This window comes from Pantherophis guttatus, chromosome 10 (assembly GCF_059756535.1).
Source record: "Pantherophis guttatus breed Tessera chromosome 10, ASM5975653v1, whole genome shotgun sequence".
In the NCBI taxonomy this organism is placed as follows: domain Eukaryota; kingdom Metazoa; phylum Chordata; class Lepidosauria; order Squamata; family Colubridae; genus Pantherophis; species Pantherophis guttatus.
Window position 1 is genome coordinate 1,087,750 of NC_142072.1, and position 25,819 is coordinate 1,113,568.

Genomic DNA, 25,819 nt, shown 5'->3' on the forward strand with positions numbered 1-25,819 from the left:
CTTGACCAAGGTTCTTGACCAAGGTTCTTCAAATTTGGCAGCTTTAAGGCTTATGGACTTCCACGCCCAGAATTCCCTAACACGAATGCATTCTTTTTGAGATGAAACCCCACCCCCACCCCCCTTTATGGCCTGCTTATTCTCTTGCAATCCCTTCCTCTACAATCTCTCCTCTCTAGGAGGCAGGAGAAAAGAAGCAGGAATGGCTGGCTGGAGAATTCTGGGAATTGAAGTCCACGAGTCTTAAAGTTGCCAGGTTTGGAGACCTCTGCTCTAGAACAAGGAAAAGAGCCGCCCTCCGTGCTCTGGAGAGCAATCCCTGCAAAGGATTCCCTGGCTGAGGCCACCAAGGCAGGGAAAGCCAAGAGGACATAATCCAGGAGGGAAATGGTCCTCTTTCTTTCCCAGCAGAGCTTCTGCCTTCCGGAGCATCCAAAGTTAGGAGAGGACATTGCCCAGCCCAGTCGCCAAGAAAGCGAAAGGCAGTCCGGGGGTGGTGGGGGACGGACGGACTCCTGAGGGGGGCTCCCAGGTTGATCAGAAAGCCCCCCCCCGTCCCTTCCTCTGCAAACACTCTGCCTTTAAAAGGCAGGGAAAGGACACCATTGCATCTTAATTTCCACCCCACACTGAACCAGCCCTCCTTCGCTCCGTCTTCCCAAGAGAGCCCTTCCGTCTCCCTCCTTTTTTTTTTTTGGAGTTGGCCAAGGCTTCCCCCACCAGCTGCTGGTCGGAGGAATGTCGGAATGTCGCCTTTGTCCAGCTCAGCGCCAAATTGGATTTGGAAAAGCAAACTAACAGCTTTTTCTCAAGCATTTCACACGTCGTTCTTCCTCCTCCTCTTCTTCCTTTTAAAGGAGCTTTTTCCTGCCATCAGTTCTTCTCAGACTGAGCAACTTTGGGTAGCCTCTTGCAAGCAAGGCCCAGGTTGAAGGGGGCTTCCCCGCCCCCTCCTCAAATGGTCATGTTTGGCTGGGGGAGCCTTGAGCCAGACGCATGGCCGAAGCTGCAAAACTCTGGCAGGTTTTTTTAAAAAATTTCCTTTGGACCTTCCTTTGTTTTTCCTTCTTCTTTGGGGTCCCAGCCACAGACCCCTACTCCTTTAAGCATCCTGCACTTCTTTCCTTTATTTCTTTATTTATCTTTCCCCACTTAGCGTTTGGTAGCCCCACCCTCCCTGGCACTGATGACGATCCCTAGGTGGGTCAGGAATGTCTGCAGGAAAACCACTAAGCTCAGAGAGCACCAAGGACCCCCAAATCCAACCCTGGGCCACGAAGACTCTCTTCTACTGGAACCCCAGCACGGGGGTAGTAGCTTCAGGGGAAGGGAAGGTCCAGGAAGAAAAGTTTCAGGGGCCGAGATGTTGAGATGTGAGATCTCCTGTCCCACTTCTGGAAGATGAATGCAGAGGGAGGAGAATTGCTCAGGAAGAGGCTTTGGATAGCAAGGAAACCAACCTCTTTGCTTGTTTATTTTTAATGTTGGGAAATGGGAAAAAAGCCCTTGTGCATGGGGGTACAATTTAATTTATGTAAATCAGCAGCCTGCTCCTTTTCCCACACTCCGGCCAGTGGAGAGCAGGATGAGACAATATTAAAAAGCAAACAGAACTCAGACATCCGTTGAAGCCAAAGCGCTGGCATAGAAGGGTATTTTTGGCCCTGGCTGATGAATCAGGAAGTTGGTATCGGGGGCACCCCAGTCACCAAGTGGGGCTGAATTCTAGTCAGCATCCCACCCCTCCCCCCAAACCTTTGGTCAAAGAAAAGAAAAGAAAAGGAAGGGAAACCGTGGAGAACTGCGAAGTACAAGACAGGAATGAATGGAACTGAGCCCCAAATTTCTGTTGCTAAGAGAGACAGTTGTTAAGTGAGTTTGGCTCCGTTTTACGACCTTTCTTGCCACAGTTATTCAGTGAATCAATGTCATTGTTAAGTTAGCAACATGGTTGTTAAGTGAATCTGGCTACCCCGTTGACTTTGCTTGTGAGAAGGTCGCCACTATTTTCAGTGCTGTCGTAACTTCGAATGGATACTAAACAAATGCTTGTAAATTGAGGTCTACCTGTAACTGAGGTTATCCATCTTTGCAGCTGATGTCAGAGAGGCAATTTTGTACCGTAAACCAGGGCCTGCCACTGTTTTTATTCTGTTTTTTCTAAACAGCTGCCTTTCCAATCAGGAATAGATCTTCTTGCAATTGTTCATGGGTTTTCCTTCCCACAATCCTCCTGGGGACATAGGAGTGTTGCGGTCCCACCACATCTGGAGATGGGCTTATTCCCCACAGACCCAATAAGGACACAGAAGAGAGAGCTGTGGCCGAGTGCCTTCTCACCCAGGTGGCCCACTGCACAGATGGCACCAAGCTGGTTTGCCTGCACAGCTGGCCCTCTGATTTAGCTGCAGAGCTGGCACGAAGTAGGTTTGGTTGCAGAACTGGCACCAAGCTGCACAGCTGGCAGCAGTGGGTCCTCACTGAAAAGCTGCACAGAGTTGGGACCCAGATGTTAAAGTGCTGATAGCCAAAGGGCTAACTAGCCACCCATTGCTGTCCTTTCAGTGGCCCTTTGGCCAGTCTGGGGAGCAGGATGGTCTTCTCGACCTCCAGAGCTGGCAGAAGGCTGCCCCCGACTCCTTCCGCAGGGGGGTGGGCGTGTGGCGGCTCTCCTGCCCCTTTGTGCCTGGACTGGGTTGCTCAGCCAGGGGTGCCGGCAGACCCAGCCCAGGAGATCCGATGCCTGCCGGTCCTTTTCTCTTCCAGGAATCCTGTGCTGGCTCCTTTCAGATCCTGCCTTCAATTGATTCTTTTGTTGTCCGCTCCCAGAGAACTCTGGTTACAACAAGAATGCCTGGTTTGTGTGTGTGTGTGTGTGTGTGTGTGTCTGTCTGTCTGGGTACACAGTTGAAGCGACACAACATTCATTCATTTATCATATGGCACTTTCACATCATATTTCAGTATAAAAAAGGAACCTGGGGGTAAAATGCCAAACATAGAATATGAACTCTGAAACCTTCACAGAAAGATTACAATCGTACTATGTCTAAGTTGCAAATATAACTTGATTTGTCGCAGCTGGGAAACCTCCCTGATGGCTTCTGTTTTGACACTCTTGACACTTTGTGCTGTGCAACACAGCAACACGTTTGTGACTCTCTCCCTCCCAGGAGAAGAGCCCGGGGACCCCAGCCTCACCATGCCCGAAGGTGCCCGCCGGGGCAGCACCAAGGAAAGAGGCAACCCAGGTTAGTCCGGGCTCCCCTCTTGCATTCACCCAGATGCCTGGGAAAGGGAGAAGATCCTTGGGGGGAACAGAACCCCTTCCCCAAATCTGGGCTCCGATTCTGGCTTGCATTCCAAGGTTTGTGCCTGGCCGTTGCAACCCTTACTTTCTTTCTCCCCCCTTTGCAGAGCTTTGACGGGAGGGAGGTGGAGAGTAGAGAAGGGGCAGGGTGGGTGAGTGAGTGGGTGGGGGGTTCCCTTTCTTTGCACGCTGCGCCTCCCAGCATGCCTTGCGAGAGAAACCACAGCTTTGAAAGGTGAGAAAAAAACCCACAAAGGATGTGAAGAGGCAGGAAGCAGCTTTTTTTTTATTGTTCTAAGGGTGAAAAGAGCCGGGGAGGGGGAAACCAGCTGCCCTCCCTACTTCCAAGTGGGCTCCTCACCTGTGCCCCCCCCCCAACATTAATGGCTGCAAGGCCTTTTGGGGAAGTGACTGTAGACCCTGTGGCTTCCTCCCCAGCAGCCCCCAGGCCCTCCTCTACCTCCTCGCTGGCTGGAATCGGGACCAAGATGGCGTCGGACCCCATTCTGGGCAGCTGCACCTCGGTGAACACCGTCTGCTCGGACAGCGACCGCCCTGTCAGCCTCAGCTCTTCGGCCTCCTCCGCCTCTTTGCAGGACGGCTCCAGTGCCTTTGGCAGCAGCATCGGGCTGGGGGGCTGCCCTCCTCCTTACTCCCAGCAAAACGGCAGCGACATCAGCCTGGATCTGACTCCCGTGACGCTGCTGGACCGGCTGGCGGACACCCCGGGAGATGGGCAGCAGTGCTGCGGCTGGACGCCGGGTCCCGGCCGGGCCAAAGAACGCCGGATCAAGCCGTCCCATCTGGACCGGGTGGTGCTGGAGATTGTGGAAACCGAGCAGGCTTACGTCCGGGATCTCAGGAGCATCGTGGAGGTAGGAGGGCAGGAGGGTGGGGGGAAGTTTGGGGCTCACAAAGGAGCTTTGGAGCATACAAGCAAGCAACTCCTGACTTCATTAAAGCAGCCGCATCCTCTCTGGGGAATTCTTGGCTGTGACTCTTTAAAGCAGCTGCATCCTCTCCGGGATCGCCGGCAATGGCCCAGTTCCTGGAAATTGAGATTCTGGGAGTTGATACCTATCCATCTTAAAGCTGCCCGTGCAACAGCCCTGTGAAGTTGGCCAGGCTGGGGGAGAAAGGACCTCTTGCAAAAGCTGTGCTGTTCCAGCAGCTCCCCTCCCCCATTTCAGCAACCCAGCCTGTGTGTGTGTGTGTGTGTGTGTGTGTGTACCGGCCTTCTCTCCCAGACCCCCCAAGGGCCCTTGCAGGAGAGGGTCTGTGGGTCTGCTGTATCTAAATGGGGTGATGTCTCCCCCCTTTCCTTCCTGCACAGGATTACCTGGGCTGCATTATCGACTGCGGACAGGTGTCCCTGAAACCGGAACAAGTTGGTGCTTTGTTTTGCAACATCGAGGACATTTACGAGTTCAACAGGTGAGGTGAATTCAACAGGTGCAGCGGGACATCTCTTGGCTCAGGCTGGGGAGGGGTCAGTCGGCCTTGGAGTTCAGAACAGGGCAAAATATATGTTTGTTTATTTATTTATCCAACGTATTGGCCACCCATCTTAACACAGGATAACTCTGGGCAGCTTACAGTACAGGTAGTCCTCGACTTACGACCACAGTTGAGCCCCAAACTTCTGTTGCTAAGCGAGACAGTTGTTAAATAAATTTGGCCCCATTTTACGACCTTCCTTGCCACGGCTCTTAAGTGAACCACTGGCACTTGTTATGTTAGTAACATGGTCCTTAAGTGAATCTGGCTTCCCCATTGACTTTGCTTGTCAGAAGGTCGCAAAAGGGGATCACGTGAACCCCCCCCCCCCCCCGGGACACTGCAGCCGTCATATGTACATGCCAGTGTCCACATTTTGATCACGTGACCAAGGGGATGCTGCAACGGTCGTAAGTGTGAAAAATGCTCGTAAGTCACTTTTTCCAGTGCCGTTGTAACTTTGAACGGTCACTAAACAAACTGTTGTAAGTGGAGGACTGCCTGTGTTAAAAAATGAAACTATATAAAATGTTTAGGATGGTTTTCCTGGGCTGAAGGGGGAAGGCCTGGCCCCAGTCTTGTTTTCCTTTGCCCGCCAGACAATCCCCCTCCTCACCCCTCCTCTAAGGCTTGAATATCCCACCAGGATCTCATCTCAGTTCCTGGCAGCCGCCTGGTTTTCCTGGTGTTTTTCTTTCTTTCTTTTTTGTTTTTTTTTGCTGGTGGCCCTGAACTCAACAGACTTTTCTTCTGCTTTTGATTTTCGGTGAAGGGGCTGGAATTCAGCAAGGAAGGGCCGGGCATAAATATTTAAGAGGATGTCTCATAAAACGGGATCTTGAATAAGTCGACCTAATAACTTCTGGGGGATTTATGGCCATGGGAATCGGCTTAGGACCTGGGCCAAGACTTTTCTGGGAGGTGGGGGGAAAGACGGACGGACGGACGGAGATCTGGCTCATGGGGGAGAGTCACGGCGAAGCTTTTCTTAGAAGACTGTGGTCCTGAGTCACCTGGAGCAGAAGGTGGCCATCGACAGGACGCTGTGGCCGAGCGGAGAAATAAATTTTGTGGCCCAGGAGAAAAATAATTCCGCCAACAAGAGAAATAATTTTCCTGCCAGAAGGATTCCAAAGGAAGCCTTGAGGTTACAAGAAGCGTGGTGACTTGGCATGCCAGCTGCCTCCGATGCCAGCCTCGACCGAAGCCCAGCAACCCAAGTCCCACCTTGGAGCCTGTTTTTCCCCAAAGATAGAACAACTCATGGTTGGGTGGCCTTGGAAGACATTGAAAAGCCTCTTCCAGTATCCCCGGCTTCTTCCCTCCCACCCTGGGGTTCTCTGGGCCAGGGATTTTCATACAGAAAGTCCTTGTTTTAATTTAATTTTAATTTAGTGGGGAAACGGCTTCCAAGATGGACACAAGTCCAAAACATACGAAGAACAATTGTGGAAGTTGGGTATGACTAGAGTCATGAAAAGAAGGATTAAGAGTGATACGATAGAAATCTTCCAATATTTGAGGGGCTGCCACAAGGAAGAGGGGGTCCACCTATTCTCCAAAGCCCCTGAAGGCAGGACAAGAAGCAATGCATGGGAACGAATCAAGGAGAGAAGCAACCTGGCATTCAGGAGGAATTTCCTAACAGTGAGGACAATCAATAAGTGGAACGGCTTCCTTCCTGAAATTGTGGGTGCTCCAACACTGGAGGCTCTTAAGAAGAGATTGGACAGCCATTTGTCTGGAATGGTAGAGGGTCTGCTGTTTGCGCAGGGGGTTGGACTAGAAGACCTCCAAGGTCCCTTCCAAATCTTATTCTGTTAATCTGTGTCCAGCTCCTTCCAGAATTCCTTCTGGTGTTCCCTCACTTTCAAAGTGCTAAAAATCCATGCGCCGTCCTTAACCTGGGAGAAAAGTCCGGTCATGCATCTCTCCCCAGCCTGCTTGCTGACCCAGCCAGCCCCCTCCCCATTTTTTGCAAGAACAGGGATGGCAAAACCCAACCCACTCCGCATCTGACCTTGAATCTGGTGGTGGTTTTGACACTGAGCAGCTCGGGAGGATTTAAGCTTGTCTCATTCCTGAGCTGGCCGAGGAGGAGACAAAAATCCTGCTAAAGGTGCATGGATGGACATTTGGATGGATGGATGGATGGATGGATGGATGGAGTTTGCCAGGGCTGCCTTGAACCTTGGTCAGCTGCGAATGGAGCAAAATATTGGAGGAGTGTCCGGTTGATGGCAGGCGTGAACCGATCCTGGGTTAATTCTCCCAACACTTTTTAGTTCCCCATTGTATTTTTGCAAGAAGAATAAACTGGAAAGGAATATCGAATCCAGAGATCCCCTCCACCCCCCCCTCCCTCCCTGCCTGAGGATAGTGTGTTTAATTCCCCTCGGTCCATCGTCCTGCCTTTGCGGAAAATCTCTATTTTCCTTGCTTCAGCATCTTGCTTTCCGGTTCATGGAAATACACTCCCTGACTTGAAGGCGTGGCTGGTGCCAGACTCTGAAACGGCACCTTCCTTTCCAAGGATGGGGGGGGGGGAGATAGATAGATAGATAGATAGATAGATAGATAGATAGATAGATAGAATGAAAGAAAGAAAGAAAGAAAGAAAGAAAGAAAGAAAGAAAGAGAAAGAAAGAAAGAAAGAAAGAAAGAAAGAAAGAAAGAAAGAAAGAAAGAAAGAAAGAAAGAAAGAAAGAAAGAAAGAAAGAAAGAAATCCACGGATCAAATTGAACCCAGGAGATGCAAACCCCCACATAACTGGGGTGTTTTGCCCCAAGTTCATTTTCGCAGCAGGCTGGTCTGATCCATCACCTGCTTTTGCAGCGGTGAACCAGGAGAGCAGGACTGGGGGTGGGTGGGGGGAGAGGGAGAGTTTTTGTCAACTTGGCATTTGCTGAGCCTGTAATTTGAGCAGGACTGGGGAGGGGGTGGATTGAGGGGCTGAGAAGGGGGAGGTGGGGGAGATGAAGGCTGGGAAGGACACAGAAGGAAGCTGTGGGGGGGAGGGCGGTTGGAGCAGCACCGGCCTGGCAGGAAAGTTGCTTGGCCCCAGACTCTCTGGGGAGGGGGCAGTCTCTGTCCTTGCCACAGTAATCTCAGCCTGACCTAGGAAGGAAGAGGTGATAGAGAGCAGGAGAGGGTGGAGGAAGGGAGAACATCTGCTTAAACCTGGCAGATCTCAAATCGTGGTGCCGTTTCTGGGACGTGGAACTTTTGCCCCATCCTGCTGGAAGTGCTGAGAATTAGAACTCGGTTCACTCCGGGGAATGAAGAGTGCCTCTGAGCATGCACCGAGGTTCAAGGCTCACGATGGTGTCATCTTAAGGACAGAGCAGCAACGGCAGAGCCTCCTTAAGTGAGGTCTGCAATGGGGATCCCTCCACCTCTACCTCTGGATCCCTTTTCCCCTTCTTTTCCCTTGCAAATGATTCAAGGCCAAAGTCCGGGAAAGGAAAGGTTCCAATTCCTCCGGCTTCCAGATCTTTCCCTCCAAATTCCCTGCAAGTCATTCTCCCACGAAAGGCTTGAATGAGCCCCTGGCCAGTTGAAACGGGGCCCCATTTCAACCCAACTGGAAACTCACTGGGAACTAAAGTCCAGGAGAATTTGGATACAAACAGCTCTCATTCTTAAAATGCATCTCTCTCTCTCTCTCTTTTTCTGTCTTCCCACCTTCCCTCCTTCCCCGTCCCCTTCAGGTAAGGGAGATCTCCGGGATATTGCAGATGGAGAAGGTTCCCCAATGAGACTTTTTGGATCCTTGCCAGCTGCTTGGTTTATTTTTAGTTGCCCCCCCCCCCCCAGCCCCTCTCTTTTTTCCCTGGCCTCCTGCTGATTTTTCGCCTTTTAAAACCTGGCCGGTGGCCAAGAGCTCCATCAATGCTCCTGACTTCCCATCTGGGAGAGTTTTGGTGGGGAGGCACCGGCGGGAAACGCAGGGGAAGTGGGGGGAAGGAGCTGGTTGGGGGGTCCCCTCCCTCCACCGAAGCCCCCTTCCCACTAATCCTTCAGCTCCCCCCCCGCCCCCATTCACAGGAAGGCACTGGCTGCCCTGCCTCGAAGCGCAATTATCCTCAGTTTGTGTTTGCAGGGGATTCAGTAACAGGGAGAAAAAAAGACGAGGCATAAAGTGCCTTCAAGGAGGGGGGGGGCGAGCTGCAACCTGTGGCAAATCTCTTCCTTTATGCCCCTTTTGCAATTCTTTTCTCTCTTGGGACAGTGAGCTGCTAGAGGATCTGGAGAGGAACACCAGTGCCCACGCAATCGCGGACTGCTTTGTGCAAAGGGTAAGTGCCTGACTTCTCCCCCTCCCCCTCCCCCTCCTCCCCTCCCCCCCTTCTCTAGCAGGCAGAGAAACCGCCTTTTCCTTGTGTGCTGTGATGCATTTGATGCTGTTCCGTTTCATTTTGCAGAGCGAAGAATTTGATATCTACACTTTGTACTGCATGAACTACCCCAAGTAAGCACACAATCCTACGCAAATCAATAAAGCATGAACCTCCTGCTTCCCCGTGTGGTTTTCAGCACAATCTGGGTTGATTTTTTTCCCCCATCCTCTAGTCTAGGGGTGTCCAAACTTCGGCCACGTTAAGACCTGTGGACTTCAACTCCCAGAATTCCCCATCCAGTCACGCTGGGAGTTGAAGTCTTCAGGTCTTAAAGTTGCCAAATTTGGAGACCCCTGCTCTAGTCCCCTCCAGCAGTGTTGGTTAACCTTACTCATTTTATAATGTCTGGACTACAACTCCCAGAATGCCCAGCCAGCTAGGCAAAGTTATAAATCTCCGTTTCTCACTTTCCTTCTCTCCTCTCCCCATGACAAGCTCTGTCTCGGTGCTCCGGCAGTGCATGGAGGATGAATCCCTGGCGAAATTCTTCCGGGAGAGGCAGGCCACTCTCTCGCACTCGCTGCCACTGGAGACGTACCTTCTCAAGCCGGTCCAGCGAATTCTGAAGTACCATCTGCTGCTGCAGGTTAGTGGCGCCACTTCGGTGTCTTTGGTGGTCTCTGAGCTGGGTTGCTTTCTTGCAGACATTTCGTGACCCAGCTAGGTAACCTCACCTATGCTAGAAGGGAGTAAAGGTGTGTGGAGAGGAGGGGGAGGAGGACTGGGGGGTCCTTGGGGCGCTCTGAGCTTGGTGGTTTTCTTACAAACCTTACATTACCAAACTAGGTAACATCATCAGTGCTAGAAGAGAGTGGGGCTTGTACAGTGGAGGACAATGGGAGGAAGAGGAGGGGGAAGAGGAGGAAGAGATTGTGGGGTCCCTGGGTCTCTGAGCTTGCTTAGTTTTCTTGCAGACGTTTCATGACCCAACTAGGTAATATCACCAGTTTTTCTGAGGAAGGGGTTTGCTCTCTGTTTCTATACAGTACCTTGCCTTGCAGTCTATGCAGCCTATACCCAGGTAAGCAGGGATTAACACCAGACAAACAATCAAGCAGAAAACAATATCCTAAGCAAGGAATGATGGAGAAAACTCACACCAACCCTTGCAGGGCAAGCTACTGTATAGAAACAGAGAGCAAACCCTTATCAGATTCTTGTTCATTTTAATGCTCCTATATTTATTAATTTATGTACCTATGTATTTATTTATTTCTTACATTTATATGCTGCTCATCTCACCAAGAAGTGGCTATATGATTTATGAATTTATTATACTGCAAATCGTCCAGAGTTGCTTCTAAGTCAGAAATAACATCCTGTACAAAAAGTAAATTGGATGCAGAATTTAACTCTAACTGGAAAACCATTCTTGAAAATGAAGGTTGGGTGTGGATTAGTGCCACAGGTGAAGTGCGGATTCTCTTCCTCAGAGGCTGATCTGGAATTTCCAGGTTGTTTCTCAGATTCCCACTGAATGAACGTCTCTTGTCTCTGACACCCCCCCTGTTGTCCCCCCCCCACACACACACACCTGTTTTTCCTTCGCAGGAACTAGCCAAACATTATGACAAGAGCAGTCCTGGCTACGACTCGGTGGAAGAGGCCAGCATCACCATGACGGCGGTGGCTTGGTACATCAACGACATGAAGCGGAAACAGGAACATGCCAGTCGGCTGCAGGTGCGGAGGGGCAACCTTCCCGGCAACGGGAAAGAATTCAGCCTTTTTTGTGGGTTGGGAAGGGCCAGCTCACCTGGGCTGCTTTAGCCCATCTGGGGGGTGGGGAGGGAGGATACTGGCATCCCATGCCTAAGTCAGAACTCCTGGAGGGGAGTTCCTGCCTTTGTGGGGTCCTCGGTGCTCTCTGATCTTGGTGGTTTTCTGGCAGACGTTTCATGACCCAGCTAGGTGACATCATCAATACTAGAAGGAGGAAGGTTTGCTCTCTGCAAGCAAGCTGCTTGTAGATAAACAGGCAGCACAGACCCATCCATGAGGTCTCCAATGATCCAGTTTGATCCCAGGGACTCCCCCTCCCCTTTTCGTAAGCTGAACTCTCTCCTCCTCTCCCCTTCTAGGAGATCCAGGGTTTGCTGGCTGGCTGGACTGGTCCGGAGCTGGGGGCCTTTGGGGAGCTGATCCTGGAGGGTCAGTTCCGGGTGCCACGAGCCCGCAAGGAGAGGGTCTTCTTCCTTCTCAGCAAAGTCCTGCTGATCGCCAAGCGGCGCGGGGAGACCCTCGTCTACAAGAGCCACATCTTTGTAAGGGGGAGTCTGGGCCGGAGGAGGATTGGGACCAGTTAGATCTGGGTTTCCCAACCTGGGCATGCTGCCTGGGGAATTCTGGGAGTTGTAGTCCACTCAGCTTAAAGTGGCATGCCACGGGGGGAATTCTGGGAGTTGTAGTCCACCCAGCTTAAAGTGGCATGCTGCCTGGGGAATTCTGGAAGTTGAAATCCTCTTAGCTTAAAGTCCCTGAGGCTGAGTTAGATTTGGGGGGCAACGTTTTCAGTGACCTTCCCCTCTGGCTTCACAGTGTTGCAACCTGGCGCTCCAGGAGAACACCAAGGACCCTCTGAGCTTCAAACTCTCGGACCTCTCTATTCCCAAACAGCAACACACCGTCCAGGTGAGATGCCCAGCGCCGACAGCAGCTGATTCAGGAAGTCTGAGGACCTCTAGGAGACGGTTGCCCATGGAAAGCGATTTGGGGAAGGGCCTGAGCTCAGATCTCAGTGAAATGGGCGTAGAATGCCTTTCTTCCTGGGAAATCAGAAGTGGGGGGGAGGGAATTCAGATTTTTCCTCAGCTACAGGTCCTGTAATTGTGTGGGGGAAGGACCTCGAGGGATGGGGGTGAAGAGATGCTGGACGGATAAGAGGGGACGTAGCCCTCAGCTACATAATGGGTGAAAAAAAGGGGCTCAGAAGGGACCATCCCTAAATCTTAGGTTGTAAAGGAGGCGGTTGGAGGTTTGTATTTTCAGACTTGCAAGGTTCTCTTCGTGTAGTTTCACAAACAGCTCATCTGGTTGTGTTTCCTGTCTGGATTACTGGGAAGGCTGGCAGATCCCAGGAAGCCACTGTCTTGCCCTTGATCCCATCATCTTAATCCTAATCCTGCCCTGAGCCTGAGCCTTAAATGGTTTTATTTCACTCTTTTACAATCCCGTCTGCAAAAATTTTTCAAATGTTTCCTGCTTAAACGGAACCATGGCCTGTTTGTTGCTGATCAACTGACCCACATTCATCCTTGGTAGATTCCTATATATCTTTGGAGGAAGAACCGTAGCTGCCGGTCTTTAGCTGCTCGTCAGCCAAGCAACATTCCCAAAATATTTGAAGTGTGTTCAGTTGCAAATTGTCAATTTATAGCTAGTCCTCGACTTATGACCACAACTGAGCCCAAAACATCCGTTGCAAAGCAAGAAGGTTGTTAGGAGAGTTTTGCCCCATTTTACGACCTTTCTCGCCAGCATTGTTAAGTGAATCCCTGTAGCTGTTACGTTAGTAAGAGGGTTATGAAGTGAATCTGGCAAAATCCATTGATTTTGCTTCTCAGAAGGTCGCAAAGGGGGATCACGTGACACCCCCCCCCCCAGGGACCCTGCAACCGTCATAAGTACATGCCAGTTGCCAAGCCTCCGGACTTTAATCATGTGACCGTAGGAGATGCTGGGATGGTCCTATGTGAGAAAAACGGCCATAGGTCCCTTTTTCCAGTGCTGTTGTGACTCTGAATGGCCCTTAAACGCATCGTTGTAAGGCGAGGATTACCTGTAGATGCTTCTGGATTCCCGGGCTACAGAAATGGCCTCCACACCTTCCTTTCTCCGCTGTTCCAGGTGAGGAATCAGGAAGAGAAGCGACTTTGGATTCATTACCTGAAGCGCTTGATTGTGGAAAACCACCCGGCCTCCATTCCCCAGAAGGTAAAGGGGGAGGGGGCTTCGGGGGAGGCAGCCGGCTGGGGGGGTTTCTGAACTTGGGCTCTGAATGGAAGGGGGAAGCCTCTAAGGGTAGTCTCCGAATTACGACCACTATTTGGATTTGGAAATTTGGTTGTAAGCCGTTGCGTTTATAGAATAGAATAGAATATTCTTGATTGGCCAAGTGTGATTGGACACACAAGGAATTTGCCTTTGGTGCATAGGCTCTCAGGGTACATAAAAAAAAACCACATTTGTCAAGAATCCTAAGGTACAACACTTAGTGATAGTCATAGGATACTAAATAAGCAGTCAAATCATACTAGGAAACTAAATAAAACAATATAAATCGTAAAGATGGAAGCAACCAAGGTCCTAAGTGGGAGGAGATAGGTAATAGGAAGGATGAGAAGAATAATAGTAATACAGCCTTAGTAAATAGTTTGACAGTGTTGTGGGGGTTATTTGTTTAGCAGAGTGACGGCATGGGGGTAAAAGCTCTCCTTGTGTCTGGTTGTTCGGACGTGCAGTGCTCTATAACGTCGTTTTGAGGGTAGGAGTTGAAGCAGTTTATGTCCAGGATGTGAGGGGCCTGTAGATATTTTCATTATAAGTCAAGGCAACATTTTTTCCAACAGTTTTCATGGCAGTCATTAAGGGTACGGCACGGTCATTAAGTGGAACCCAAAATGCGGTGGGGGTGCATGAGATTTTACGGTGGCTGGAAGTGCCTCCCAGGCCGTAAAGCACTCTCTTTGAAGCTGTCGTAATTCAGAATTGTCGTAAAACATACGGTCGTAAGTGGAGAACTACCAGTGTTTTCCAAACTTGCCCACTTTCAGACGGGTGGACTTCAACTCCCAGAATTCTTGCTCCTGATGGTCTCTTTCTTTCTCTTTCCAGGCCAAGCAAGTCCTCCTGGAGAACAGCTTCCAGGGTAAGAGTCTGGGGGTCTGCCAGACCCCAACCCCATTTCCAGGATATCGCTACAGCCGCCTCTTCTTGCATGGGGCGTGGATGGGGACACAGGTCTCTGGCCATTTGCTTTCCGAGTGACGGGGTTCTCTCCCTCTGGCTAGGCTCCCCAGACGTGGTCTTCAGCCCCGAGACCCCCAAGAAGCCCCTGCCTTCTCCTCCGCTGGACGAGTCCAGGGCCGGCATTCGTGGCCGGCGGCAATCAGGTGAGACAGGACAGTCATCTCCTCAGGGGCTTCCTTCCGGGATGGTCAAGAATTCCTTGACCCACCTGGTGGATAGAGAGTTCCTGAGAGGCACCTGGGGAGACAGGTACAGGTAGTCCTCGACTTACAACAGTTCGTTTAGTGACCGCCCAAATTTACAACAGCACTGAAAAATGTGACTTATGACTGTTTTTCAAAGTTACAACAATTTGCAGCATCCCCACGGCCACGTGGTCAGAATTCAGCCGCTTGGCAACTGAGTCATATTTATGACGGTCACAGAGACACACGATCCTCTTTGGCGACCTTCTGACAAGCAAAGTCGATGGGGAAGCCAGATTCACTGAACAACCAGGTTACTAATTTATCAACTGCAGTGATTCACTTAACAACCATGGCAAGAAAGGTCGTAAAATGGGGCAAAATTTACTTAACAAATGTCTCGCTTAACAACAGAAATTTTGGGCTCAATTGTGGTCGTGGGAATGCTGCAACGGTTGTAAGTGTGAAAAACGGTCATAAACCACCTTTTTCAGTGTAACTTGAAACAGTCACTAAATGAACTGTTGTAAGTTGAGGACTACCTATAGGAGACTTGGCCTAACAGTGGAGGGTGTAGGAACTTCGATGTTTTCCAGCTTCTCATTTTTAAGACAAAGAGCCAAAAAGGAGGCCTCAAATCAGCCTTCTGAGTTCAGAAAGACTCTGGACCACAATTCCCAGGATTCTCTTGAGCCTTGTTGGCTAAGAATGCTGGGAGCTGCAGTCCTGATACATACTACCAGTAGACCTAGAACAGAGTTCCTCAGCTCTACGAGGCATAATGAATCGTTGTTTCGCTTAACAACTGTGGCATTTGCTTCACGACCATTGCCCAAAGGGTCATAATAATTGAGTCAGTTGTGTTGGTGACCTGCTTTATGACAGTCCCAATTTACAGCTGTGATGGGAAGGTTCTATTACGGTTGAATTGTAAATCAGGGAATGCCTGCAAACCAGGCAAGGAATTTGCAATCCAAAACCCTAAACCCAGAATTCCTGAAGGGTCGTATTCAGTAGGTGGGTTTAAAAGTGGAGCTGGGTGTCCTTGGACCATCCCTGCCGAGGCGGGGCAGGGATTCGAACTCAGAACTTCCTCTTTCAGAGCCTCCGGAGTCCATGTACAGCCCTGAGAGAATCCGGCGGAGCTGCCCCATTTTACAGCTGGAGAAAAGCGGCTCTTATCGCCGGGGCCGCAGGCAGTCAGGTGAGCTACCTGGAGAAAGGGGCGTGGCTACACAAGGTGGGTGGGACTCCAGCACATCCTCAGGCAGACAAGCCGTTCCCAAAGCACGGTGCCTGTTCTGCAACGGGACACCAGGGGGCGCCAGCAGACCACGAGACCTGCTCATCTTCCGGATTCAGATGTCCTTTTTTGGTGACCGGAATGGTCACTTTGAACACAGCCAGGGCAGATGGTCAGGGGCAGGAAGCTTCTGAGTGAGCCTCCCAGAGGAAGCTGATCAGGGGTGAAATGATACCGGTTTGGGCCGGTTCGCCCGAACCGGTAGTAAAAAAAGTAAAAAAAAAAAGTTCCAAAGATCAGCTGAGCGAACCTTTTTTTTTTACTTTTTAAGCAATTTTTTACTACTGCTTCTCCGGAACTGGTAGTTAAAAATGTTTTAAAAAGTAAAAAAAAAAAAAAAAAGTTCCGACGATAGCACATCACTCAGCTGATCTTCGGAACTTTTTTTTTTTTTACTTTTTAAGCATTTTTTTGAACTCCAACTCCCAGAATTCCCCAGCCAACTTGAAGATCCGTGGACTTCAACTCTCTCCAAGGTCGAGGCTATTAAAGCTGTAGAAGTTAGAACTGCTATGATTTTGTCTGGGGAATTCTGGGAGTTGAAGCCCAGCTCTCTTCAAGCAGCCAAAGTTAGGGAACGCTGCCCAAGAAGACAGAACACCACGCTGATGGCTTCTCCAGTGACGCTATCTGGAGCTTGGGAACTTTCTCCGGAACCGGGAGTTAAAAATGCTTTTAAAAAGTAATAAAAAATGTTCCGACGATCGTGCGCCACAGCTGTTTTTTTTAACCTCTTTAAAGCATTTTTTACTTTTGGTGCACATGTTTGTTGCAACCAGCAAACCGGTCCTAAACTGGTCCAGTTTCTGGGAGTTGGAGTCCATCCATCTTCAAGCAGCCAAGCTTGAGAAATACTGCCTTAGACACTATACAGGTGGATGCTCAACTTACAACCGTTTCTCTAGCAACAATTCAAAGTTTAGTGTCACTCAAAAAAAAGTCACTTACGACCGGTCCTTGCCCTTATGTCCATTGCAGCGTCTCAGAGTCATCGTGATCGCCAGTTGCTTCCCACAAGCAAAGTCAACGGGGAAGCCAGGTTCGCTTAATGACCACAATTCATTAAGAACTTTGGCGAAAAAATTGGTAAACCCCAGTGCAGTTCACTTAACAACCTCCTAACTTAGCAACGGAGGTCGTGGTCCCAACGAAGGTCGTAGGTTGAGGACTGCCTGTAGTTATAATACCCGTTTTTCCCTACCGAACCAGTGCTGCCTTAACAATTCTGAAAGGTTTTATTCTTTTATAAAATTAATCTTAACCTCTCCTCCTCTCCTCATGCAGATTTAGAGGTGAGTTAATTTAACCCTCACCCCGATGCTAACCATCATACTAACTCTAACCCTGTTGCTTCCTTATAGAGCCAGCCAAGGAATCTCAGATTATATTTCATCCAGCAAGTAAGACCCTTTTTCTCCCGGATTCTGGGTGTTTATTAGGGGTGAACGTTGTTGGCATGTGCTCAAAATCTAGAGGCTTGGCAACCGATTCATACTTATGACCGTGGCTGTGTCCCAAGGTCACATAATCCCCTTTGGCGACCTTCTGACGAGTGAAGTCAAGGGGGAAGTCAGATTCACTTAACAATCGTGTTACTAATTTAACAACTGCAGTGATTCGCTTAACAGCTGGGGCAAGATAGGTCGTAAAATAGGACAAAACTAATAAATGTCTCGCTTAACGACATAAATGGTGGGCTCATAAATTAACGACATAAATGGTGGTCGTAATCCGAGGACCACTTGCAAAAGATTTTGTACAATACAGAGAGTCCTCGACTTAGGAGCGCGACCGCAACTGAAATTTCTGTCGCTAGACAGTTGTTAAGTGAGTCGTATCCTTTTCTTGCTGCGGTCCTTAAGTAAATCCCATAGCCATTAAGCAAGTCCAACTTCCCCCATTGACTTCGCTTACCAGAATCCAAGGAAGGTCACTAATGAGGATCGCTCGACCCTCAGGACGCTGCAACCATCATCTATACGTACAATTTGGAATTTGGAACATGTGACCACAAAGGTCGCTACGACGGTTGTAAGTGCGAGGACCACCCATAAATAATTTTTCTTCCTCCAAACTTTGAAAGAAATGGTCGTACATCGAAGGCTGCTTAGCTCTCCAAAGCCTTGGTTAGAAGGGGCAAAGGAGGACGTCCTAGAAGCTTCCTGTGGTTTCCTAGGAAGACAGGACGGCTTCTCCCTTCCAGAGAAATGTTGAGGATTTTCCGAAGTCTTGTTTTATGACTCATTCATTAAAAAAAAAGTCTGTGAACGGATCTGTTACGGCACAGCCTGCCACTCTGGAGGGCCACGATTTTTCAGAGAATTGTAAGCCCTGGATATCTACGGGAAATACTCCGAGGAATTGGGCCGCAACCCATTAAAAACATCTGCCAACGTGGCATCGCTCCAAAGGATTGATGCAACCGTTTCCTTTGTCCAATATTGAATTTCCCACGAAAAACAAAATGCCTTTGATGAGAGTTTTTTTTCCCTTTTCTTGTCTTTTCTCTCCTGATCTCGTCTTTTACCTGCTGGGACCTTTTCAGACGGGGCCAGGTTAAAGGTAAGCTCCCCAGGTGTGACCTGTGGCTGTTCCTGGGGGGACGGGACACATTATAGGAAGATTTCTTTTCTTTTATATTTTCTTTTATTTTCTTGCTTTGTTTTATATTCATTCATTCATTTATATTTTTTATTTTCCTTTGCTCCGTTTTGTCCCAAGAAAGGAGCCTTCCCGAAATTGGTTTACATCAGGGAATAATAGAAAGCAAAATAGATAGCTTTTTTTTTTTTAAAAAAAGAATGATTATAATAGAATAAAACATGGCAGTTCCAAAGAGGAGCTATTGAATTTCTAGCAAACAGTGGAAACTACTGTTAGTATCTTGATTTAGTTCTTGAGTTCAGTGGCTTAGACCACTGGTGAAATCCAAATTTTTTTACTACCGGTTCTGTGGGCGTGGCTTGGTGGGCATGGTGTGGTGTGGCTTGGTGGGTGTGGCAGGGAAGGATACTGGAAAAATCTCCATTCCCATCTCACTCTGGGGCCAGCCAGAGGTGGTATTTGCCGGTTCTCCGAGCTGCTCAAAATTTCCACTACCGGATCTCCAGAACCTGTCAGAACCTGCTGGATTTCACCCCTGGCTTAGACCTGGGAAGAAGACCAAAATATATTGTATATCTCTTCGTTTGTGGCTACGTAGGGATTCTAGGCTGATGCCTGTTTTCACTCTGCCCCCTGTCTCTGCCATTCCTTCTCCTGCACTCTCCTCCTTTGCAGCATGCGGACAGCGAGGGAGACCTCTTCCCCACCAGCGAGCCCCTCCTCTCCTCCAGCAGCTCCTGCACGCTGGCCTCAGCCAAACCAGAGGAGGAAGCCGAACCCTCGGACCTGGAAGCGGAGGAGGCCGAATTCTCCCTGGCACAAGACCCGCTTACCACCAACCTCTCCATCACCGAGGAGATCCTGGAGCTGCTTAGCCAACGGGGCCTGGACAAGGACACTGGAAAGGAGGGGAGGTTTTGGAGAGAAAGTAGCTCCGAAGCCCCCAGCTTGGCTCTGCAGGTAATCTTTCAGAGGTGGTGATTATTATTATTATTTAATAATAATCGTGGTGGCGCAGTGGTTAGAGTGCAGTATTGCAGGCTAATTCTGCCGACTGCTGGCAATTCGGCAGTTTGATCCTGACCGGCTCAAGGTTGACTCAGCCTTCCGTCCTTCCAAGGTGGGTCAAATGAGGACCCAGATTGTTGGGGGCAAGAGGCCGACTCTGTAAACTGCTGAGAGAGGGCTGGAAAGCTGTGTGAAGCGGTATATAAGTCTAAGTACTATTGCTAAGTGGGAAGGAAGGAAGGAAGGAAGGAAGGAAGGAAGGAAGGAAGGAAGGAAGGAAGGAAGGAAGGAAGGGCCGTGGTGGCTTAGTGGTTAGAATGCAGTATTGCAAGCTAATTCTGCTCACTGCCAGCAGTTCGATCCTGACTGGCTTAAGGTTGACTCAACCTTCCATCCTTCCGAGGTTGGTAAAATGAGGACCCAGATTGTTGGGAGCCATAGGCTGACTCTGCAAACAGCTTGGAGAGGGCTGGAAAGCACTGTGAAGTGGTATATAAGTGCTATTGCTAAGTGCTATTAATAATTTATTAAATTATTATTTATTAAATTTATTCCTGAAGCCTGTTCCTGATAAGCCATGGAAGAGAGGGTGAGCCTCATAGGGACCTTGTAAGTATTTCTCAGCCCTGGCAACTTGAAGATGGGTGGACTTCAATTCCCAGAATTCCCCAGCCAGCTCTGCTTGCCCTCCTTCCACTGCTCGCTCTGCTGGCTGGGGAACTCTGGGAATTGAGGTCCACCCAGGGCTGAGAAACAGTGCCGAGGAGTGTAATTTCCAGCTTCCAACACCGCAGAGCCACAAGGAGACTTGCAGGGATTTAGGGGAGGGGGGAGAATATTCGGTGTATGCTCAGAAACCCTGTTACGTTCCCTTCAAGAAGGCAACGATGGCCGTGGGCAGCTGCCTTCCCTCCAAGAGTCCCGGTTGATGAAAGGGCTTCCTGAAGGAGAAGCAGCTGGCCCAAACAGATGTTCTCCAGACGGTATCTCCGAGAGGTGTTTCTCCAGCTGCGTGTCCTGGGGAGATGTGGGGGTCGAAGCCCCTGGGGAGGATAACTCAGGGAAGCAGAAGCTTGTCTGAAGGCACCCCAGAGAGAGAACGGAGGTCCAGGGCGTCCTTGGGCTGTGTTAAGTCTGCGTTTGTCTTCTGCCCCACATTCAGGATCCGCTCTCGACCAAGGATGGCGTAGAAGAACAGGAGGACAAAATGGAAGAGCAGCAGCAGGAGGAGAATGGGGTCTTCCAGGAGGAGGCCCCCTCTCTCCCTCCCCAAGGGAGCTCCCTCCAAGAACAGTTGCTCCCCGCACTCCCCCACCCCTTCGGCAGCGACTCTTCTGAAGAAGAGGACCTCCACCGACCGCAGGAATCCTCCGGTCCCTCTCCTCTGCATGTCCTGGAAGATCTCCCCTTGGAGGAGACAAGCAGCTCAGCCTCCATAGGGCAGGAGGCTGCCCAGGGGGAAAGCCAGACCCCCAACTCTTCGACCAGGCCTCACTCCTGCCCCATAAGCTCCACGGGCGGCTTCGGCAGTGAGGAGCAAAACAGGGAGGTAGACCCCAACCTGACCAGGGACGACTGGGTTCTGCTGGAGAAGATCCAGAGCTACTGCCAAAGCGTGGAAGGGGGCAAGAAGGGGCCGGAGGTCGCCAAGGAAGAGGGGGTCCCCCCAGTTCCCGCCGGGGTGGTGCGAGAATCCGTCCTGCGGTTCAACAGCATCTCCAAGCAGCAGGAGGCTCTGGGAGAAGAGGGAGGAGCCCAGCTTAGAAGGCTCCGCCCACAATCCGGCCAGCTAAGCCGGACCCGGAGTCAATCCTGCAGCAGCCAACATCTGTCCGTCCCCAAAACCACCACCGGACGGAGTCGGGCGCTCACAACAATCGAGCGGAACCATTCGGATGCGGGTTGCTTCCCTGCGCAGCCTGAGAGTCCCGAGGGGCAGGGGGCAGAGAAGGGGGACCCCTCTGATGCTCCTCCAGAAGCTTTGGGGAGAGAAAGAAAGCAGCGGGAGCCGAGCAACGGATCGGAGGAGAGTCCCGACGAGCCCGGGTTCCGATCCTGTGCAGAAATCCGGCGGGCTTGGCAGGAGAAGGAGCGGAGCGCTAAGGACACCCCCAAGAAGGGGGCTCAGGGGGTCAGGCGGAGAGTCTTCTGCTCCCCCGATCGGCCTGTGTACGCAGAGCCCCTCTGCATCGTGGAGGATTCGGACTTGGAGGACCCTCTCCGGGCTCCCAGCAAGGAACCGGACGTCCCCCTGGGGCAGCCGAGGGACGGGTGGGCAAAAGAGGGGCTCCCTGCCTCGGCGGACTTCCTGCCAGCCCTGGGCCTCTATCAGAGCGACGGGGAGCCCTGCCTTCTGGAGAACTCCGAGCGGATAATCAGCAAGGTCCAAGCCCTGGCCAGGATGTACAGCGACAAGATCAGCCGGCTGAAGTCCCAGAAGTGGACCTTGGAGAGGCCCGGCGTGCGGCCCCGGGGCCCCCACCAGAAGGCCCTGGGCAGGGGCCAGGAAGCCTTGCAGGAGAGCCAGCAAGGAGGAAGCTTCCCCCAGTGTGAGTCAACCCTCCTTCCCAGCCCTTGGTGGGCCTTCTGCCTCGCCCTCCTTTCCCTCCCCAGGTGCCCAGCCGGGCAGAAGGCATCTAGGGCCCGGTTCATACCACGGACTGAACTGGGCAAAGGGGCACAAAAGCTACACATGATGCCCCATGCTTATCTCATGCACACCTGGGCATTGGATAGCCTCCTTCCTTCCTTCCTTCCTTCCTTCCTTCCTTCCTTCCTTCCTTCCTTCCTTCCTTCCTTCCTTCTTTCTTTTTCTTTGTCTCTTTCTTTCTTTCTATCTTTCTTTCTTTCTATCTTTCTTTCTTTCTCTAAACTTTTGTTTAGTCTTTCTTTCTCTATTCTCTCTCTCTCTTTCTTTGTCTTTTCTTTCTTTCATTCTTTCTCTCTTTTAGTCTTTCCATTTTCTTTCTTTTTCTTCCTTCCTTTCTCTCTCTCTCTCATTCCTTCCTCCTCTTTTTTCTTCTTTCATCCCTCTCTCCCTCCCTCCCTCCCTCTTTCCTTTATTTTCCACCCCCCTCAAAGAGCCTCTCTCAAAAAATACCCATAGGAATACATTGATTTGGTTAACAACTGAAGCTTTTGCTTAATGGCCACTACAAAAAAAAAAAAATTGTATAGCGGTCACGTGGGCGCTTCAACCTAACAGAAATTCTGGGCTCCATTTGCGTCGTAAATCGAGGATCCCATAATTAAATAGATTTAGCACCCTCCCATTGTCGGTCTCCCCTCAAGGAAACCGGTGTTTCATTTTGCCTCCTGCCTCTCTCTCCCCACAGGTGAGCCCCAAATCTACGGCCACGTGCTGATCCACGAATCCCTCCCACGTGTGGTCGGCATCCAGGAGAACACGCCTCTGGTGGCCGCCACGCGTGAAACAGCCGTGGTGCTGCACAGCGACAGACCCTGCCGGCTTCTTTCGCCTCAGATCCTGGCCTCACTGCAGCACGACTTGCACGAACCGCTGCCCCCTCCTTCGGGGGTCCCCATGGGAGGAGAAAAGACGCTCGCGGCCCCCGCAGTGGGAGGAGGAGGAGGAGGAGCAGGGAGCCCCAGGGGTCTCTCGTGGACAGAGGGCCCTTCCTCCACCCTGGCCCCCAGCCCACAGAAGGGCCCTCCCGCGTCTTCCAAAGCGTCACACCGGATGGAGCACGGAGGGAAGAGCGACCACGGAAACCCAGGTCCCCGTGAGCCAGGCTGGAATATGGAGGGGGGCAGTCGGCCTTCGGAGCCCAGGCTCCACCCCAAGATTTCTGTGGGTGCAGAGCAAGCCAGCCCTGCCCCCCAACCGCAGCAAGGCCTCAGCGACCACAGTTCTGACAATGTTTCCGTCTCTTGGGAGCCCCCCAAGGAACCCAAGGCCAGGACAGCCGGCTGCCCCATTTTCTGCCTGCCGGAGGGGCCCCTGGCCCCAGCATCGGGAAAGGGCCACTCCCCACCAAGCACTGGGGGGAGAAGCCATTCACCCCTTTTTTCGGAGAGTAAGGGCCCAGACCGAGAGGCAACGGGGCTCAGCCAGGAAGCCTCTGGGACGCCGCCTGGGGGGCTCCACCAGTGTCCCCCAAAACCTTCTGCTGCTTCTGAACCCACCACAGCCACCCAGCCCCTGCCACTTGACTCCTCCACTGAGGGGCTGCCCTCCCCACCCCAGGAAGCCCTTCCCGCTGCCCCTTCTGAACTCCCGGCCGGGGTGGAGTCCCCCGTGTGCATCGCAGGGCAATGCCCCAGGGTGCCACTCCCCAAATTCCTCCCCTCGTCCCCCGTCCGCCGATGCCTCTCGTCCAGCGCTGCTGCCATCTCCAGGTACATTGCCGCCTCCTGCATCTCTCAAAGTCTGGCCAAGAGGAATGGCGTCCCTCCCCCCGAGGACCCCCAGGGGCCCTGGCTGCCAGCCGACCCCCTGGCTTCGCTCCCCAAGGCGGCACCCAGGCGTCATCGGAACCCAGGAAGGCCAGAGATGGTGGTCGCCTCCTCCTCCTCTCAGTGCATTGGCCCTCGGCCCCTCTCCCCCTCCCCTTGCAGACCCCCCTTGTCGGGACCCCCGGCTCTTGAACGATGCCCCCCCTTCTCCTCTGCCTCGGCCCCCAACTCTCGTGTGCAGTCCCCCGTGAGGCCCAGGATGTGTTCGCCCCCTCCAGGAGGAGCCCACCCCTGCACTTTCAGGCCCCTGGGGGTCCACCCGCAGAAGCAGCCCCCCGTCCCCATGGCCCACCCAGAGCCCTGGACGCCAGGCCTCTCCTGTCCCACGGTCTGCTTGAGAGCCCAAAGGACCCTCCTGCCATCTGAAGAACCATCCCCCAATGGGGGGCCCCAGGAATCCTCGGGCTCCGAGGCCTCATCCGGAAGTGGGCCCCACTCCCACGAACTGGGCAGCATCAGGTGGCCGAACGTGCCGAATCTGTGTTTGAAATACGTCAACCAAGAGGAGTGGACAGGCGGCTCCCCAAGACTGCAGCTTGAGATGGGGGAGCACTGCCCCAAACGGGGAGCCCCCTTGAGCCTGGACACGGCTCGGTTCCCCGAGAAGGGTCCTCAGAAGGCCAGTTACTCCACCACAGTCAACATCCAGATTGGGTGCAGCGGTCGGATCTCCTCATTTAGTAACGCTCAGGTCAGCCTGACGCATCCTCTCTCGGCCACGCTGGAGCAGCGGAGGGTCAATGGCGGTGAGGCCGAGACGCCCCCAAAACCGGGCACCTGAAGGCATGAAGCTGGACGTGCCAGCGGAGCCCAACGTCCTGACAGTGCTGGCTGGAACCGGCCCTGACCACGCGGCCCAAGAAGAGGGTGAAGGTGCAGGCGGTTGGTGACCGCCAGCTGAGAGATGGTCTTCTGGGTGCTGAGAAGACAGTAGAGACACACCAGATTCCAGAAGATCCTGAGAAGGGATCTTGCCTCCTTCCTCCTCGCCAGATCGAGCCTCCGTCGGTCTCAGCGTCTTGAGAGGGAGAACCAGAAGGCCAGGAAGGGACCAAACTGGGTTCACTGGTGGTCGCAGGAAGGCCGGGCGAGGGTTAAGCAAATCAAACCCTCTTGAGAAGGGGGAAGGTTGCCAGTTGGGAATTCTCTATTGTGTCGCTTCCCTTTTTACTGGTTCTGAATCCTTTGGAAAAGAGACAACTGTCACACGAAGGTCTCTTGGTGCATTTGTGGGTGAATGATGGGGAGGTGGGGAGGGCCCTCTGGGGACGCGGCTTTGGAGGTCCTCCACCCATCCTGGAGCACTTGGCAGAGGTGTGAGGGGGGGGGAGATAACCACAGCCCCTGGCGTCTCAGCCAGCCGGGCCGTTTGGGGCTTCAGCAGCTCGACATTTCCAGATTCAGAAAGGGGCTGGTTTGGAAGTACAGATGATCCTCAACATGACAACAATGAAGCCCCAAATTTCCTTTGCTAAATGAGACAGTTGTTAAGTGAGTTTTGTCCCATTTTGCGACCTTGCTTGCCACAGTTGTTAAGTGAATCGGGCTTCCCCATTGTCTTTGCTGGTCGTGCAAGAATGATAGGAGTTACTTCTGAGTAGCTCCTTTATTGGTTGCTTGCCTATAGACAGAATCTTGCCGGACTAAAGCTGCAATCACTATTATACAGTATACAGTACGTGGTCCTTGACTTAAGAACAGTTCATTTAGTGACTGTTGGAAGCTATAACGGCACTGAAAAAAGGGACTGATGACCGTTTTTCACACTTGCGACCGTTTCAGCCTCCCCATGGTCACGTGATCAAAATTCAGACACTTGACAACTGATTCATATTTATGACGGTTTCAATGTCATGGGGTCATGTGATCCCCCTTTGCGACCTTCTAACGAGCAAAGTCAACAGGGAAGCCAGATTCACTTAACAACCATGTGACTAACTTAATAACTGCAGCCATTCACTTAGTAACGATGGCAAGATAGGCTGCAAAACGGGGTGAAACCGGACTTTGCGTCTCACTTAGCAACACAAATTTTGGGCTCAGTTGTGGTCGTAAGTTGAGGATTAC

General features: G+C 51.7%; 1 protein-coding gene across 7 annotated transcripts in view; it reads left to right on the plus strand.

Moving 5' to 3' along the window:
- The window catches only part of PLEKHG2 (pleckstrin homology and RhoGEF domain containing G2), a 59,185-nt gene extending 34,225 nt beyond the window's left edge, over nucleotides 1-24,960 (plus strand). For 2 of the 7 annotated variants that reach the window (XM_087876476.1, XM_060693764.2), the window contains 18 exons: nucleotides 3,174-3,251; nucleotides 3,752-4,185; nucleotides 4,644-4,744; nucleotides 9,040-9,106; nucleotides 9,233-9,279; nucleotides 9,644-9,794; nucleotides 10,760-10,891; nucleotides 11,290-11,472; nucleotides 11,747-11,839; nucleotides 13,055-13,141; nucleotides 14,042-14,075; nucleotides 14,218-14,319; nucleotides 15,464-15,565; nucleotides 17,026-17,064; nucleotides 18,210-18,226; nucleotides 18,944-19,228; nucleotides 20,439-21,825; nucleotides 22,612-24,960. In XM_087876476.1, coding sequence (XP_087732602.1) covers nucleotides 3,203-3,251; nucleotides 3,752-4,185; nucleotides 4,644-4,744; nucleotides 9,040-9,106; nucleotides 9,233-9,279; nucleotides 9,644-9,794; nucleotides 10,760-10,891; nucleotides 11,290-11,472; nucleotides 11,747-11,839; nucleotides 13,055-13,141; nucleotides 14,042-14,075; nucleotides 14,218-14,319; nucleotides 15,464-15,565; nucleotides 17,026-17,064; nucleotides 18,210-18,226; nucleotides 18,944-19,228; nucleotides 20,439-21,825; nucleotides 22,612-24,533 — 5,232 coding nt within the window. In that variant the 5' untranslated portion in view covers nucleotides 3,174-3,202 and the 3' untranslated portion in view covers nucleotides 24,534-24,960. Of the gene's footprint in view, nucleotides 1-1,853; nucleotides 1,873-3,173; nucleotides 3,252-3,748; nucleotides 4,186-4,643; nucleotides 4,745-9,039; nucleotides 9,107-9,232; nucleotides 9,280-9,643; nucleotides 9,795-10,759; nucleotides 10,892-11,289; nucleotides 11,473-11,746; nucleotides 11,840-13,054; nucleotides 13,142-14,041; nucleotides 14,076-14,217; nucleotides 14,320-15,463; nucleotides 15,566-17,025; nucleotides 17,065-18,209; nucleotides 18,227-18,943; nucleotides 19,229-20,438; nucleotides 21,826-22,611 lie in introns of those variants that run through there. The other 5 variants (XM_087876474.1, XM_034438179.2, XM_087876475.1 and 2 more) reach the window with 4 other exon arrangements.
- The last annotated feature ends 859 nt before the right edge of the window (nucleotides 24,961-25,819 follow it).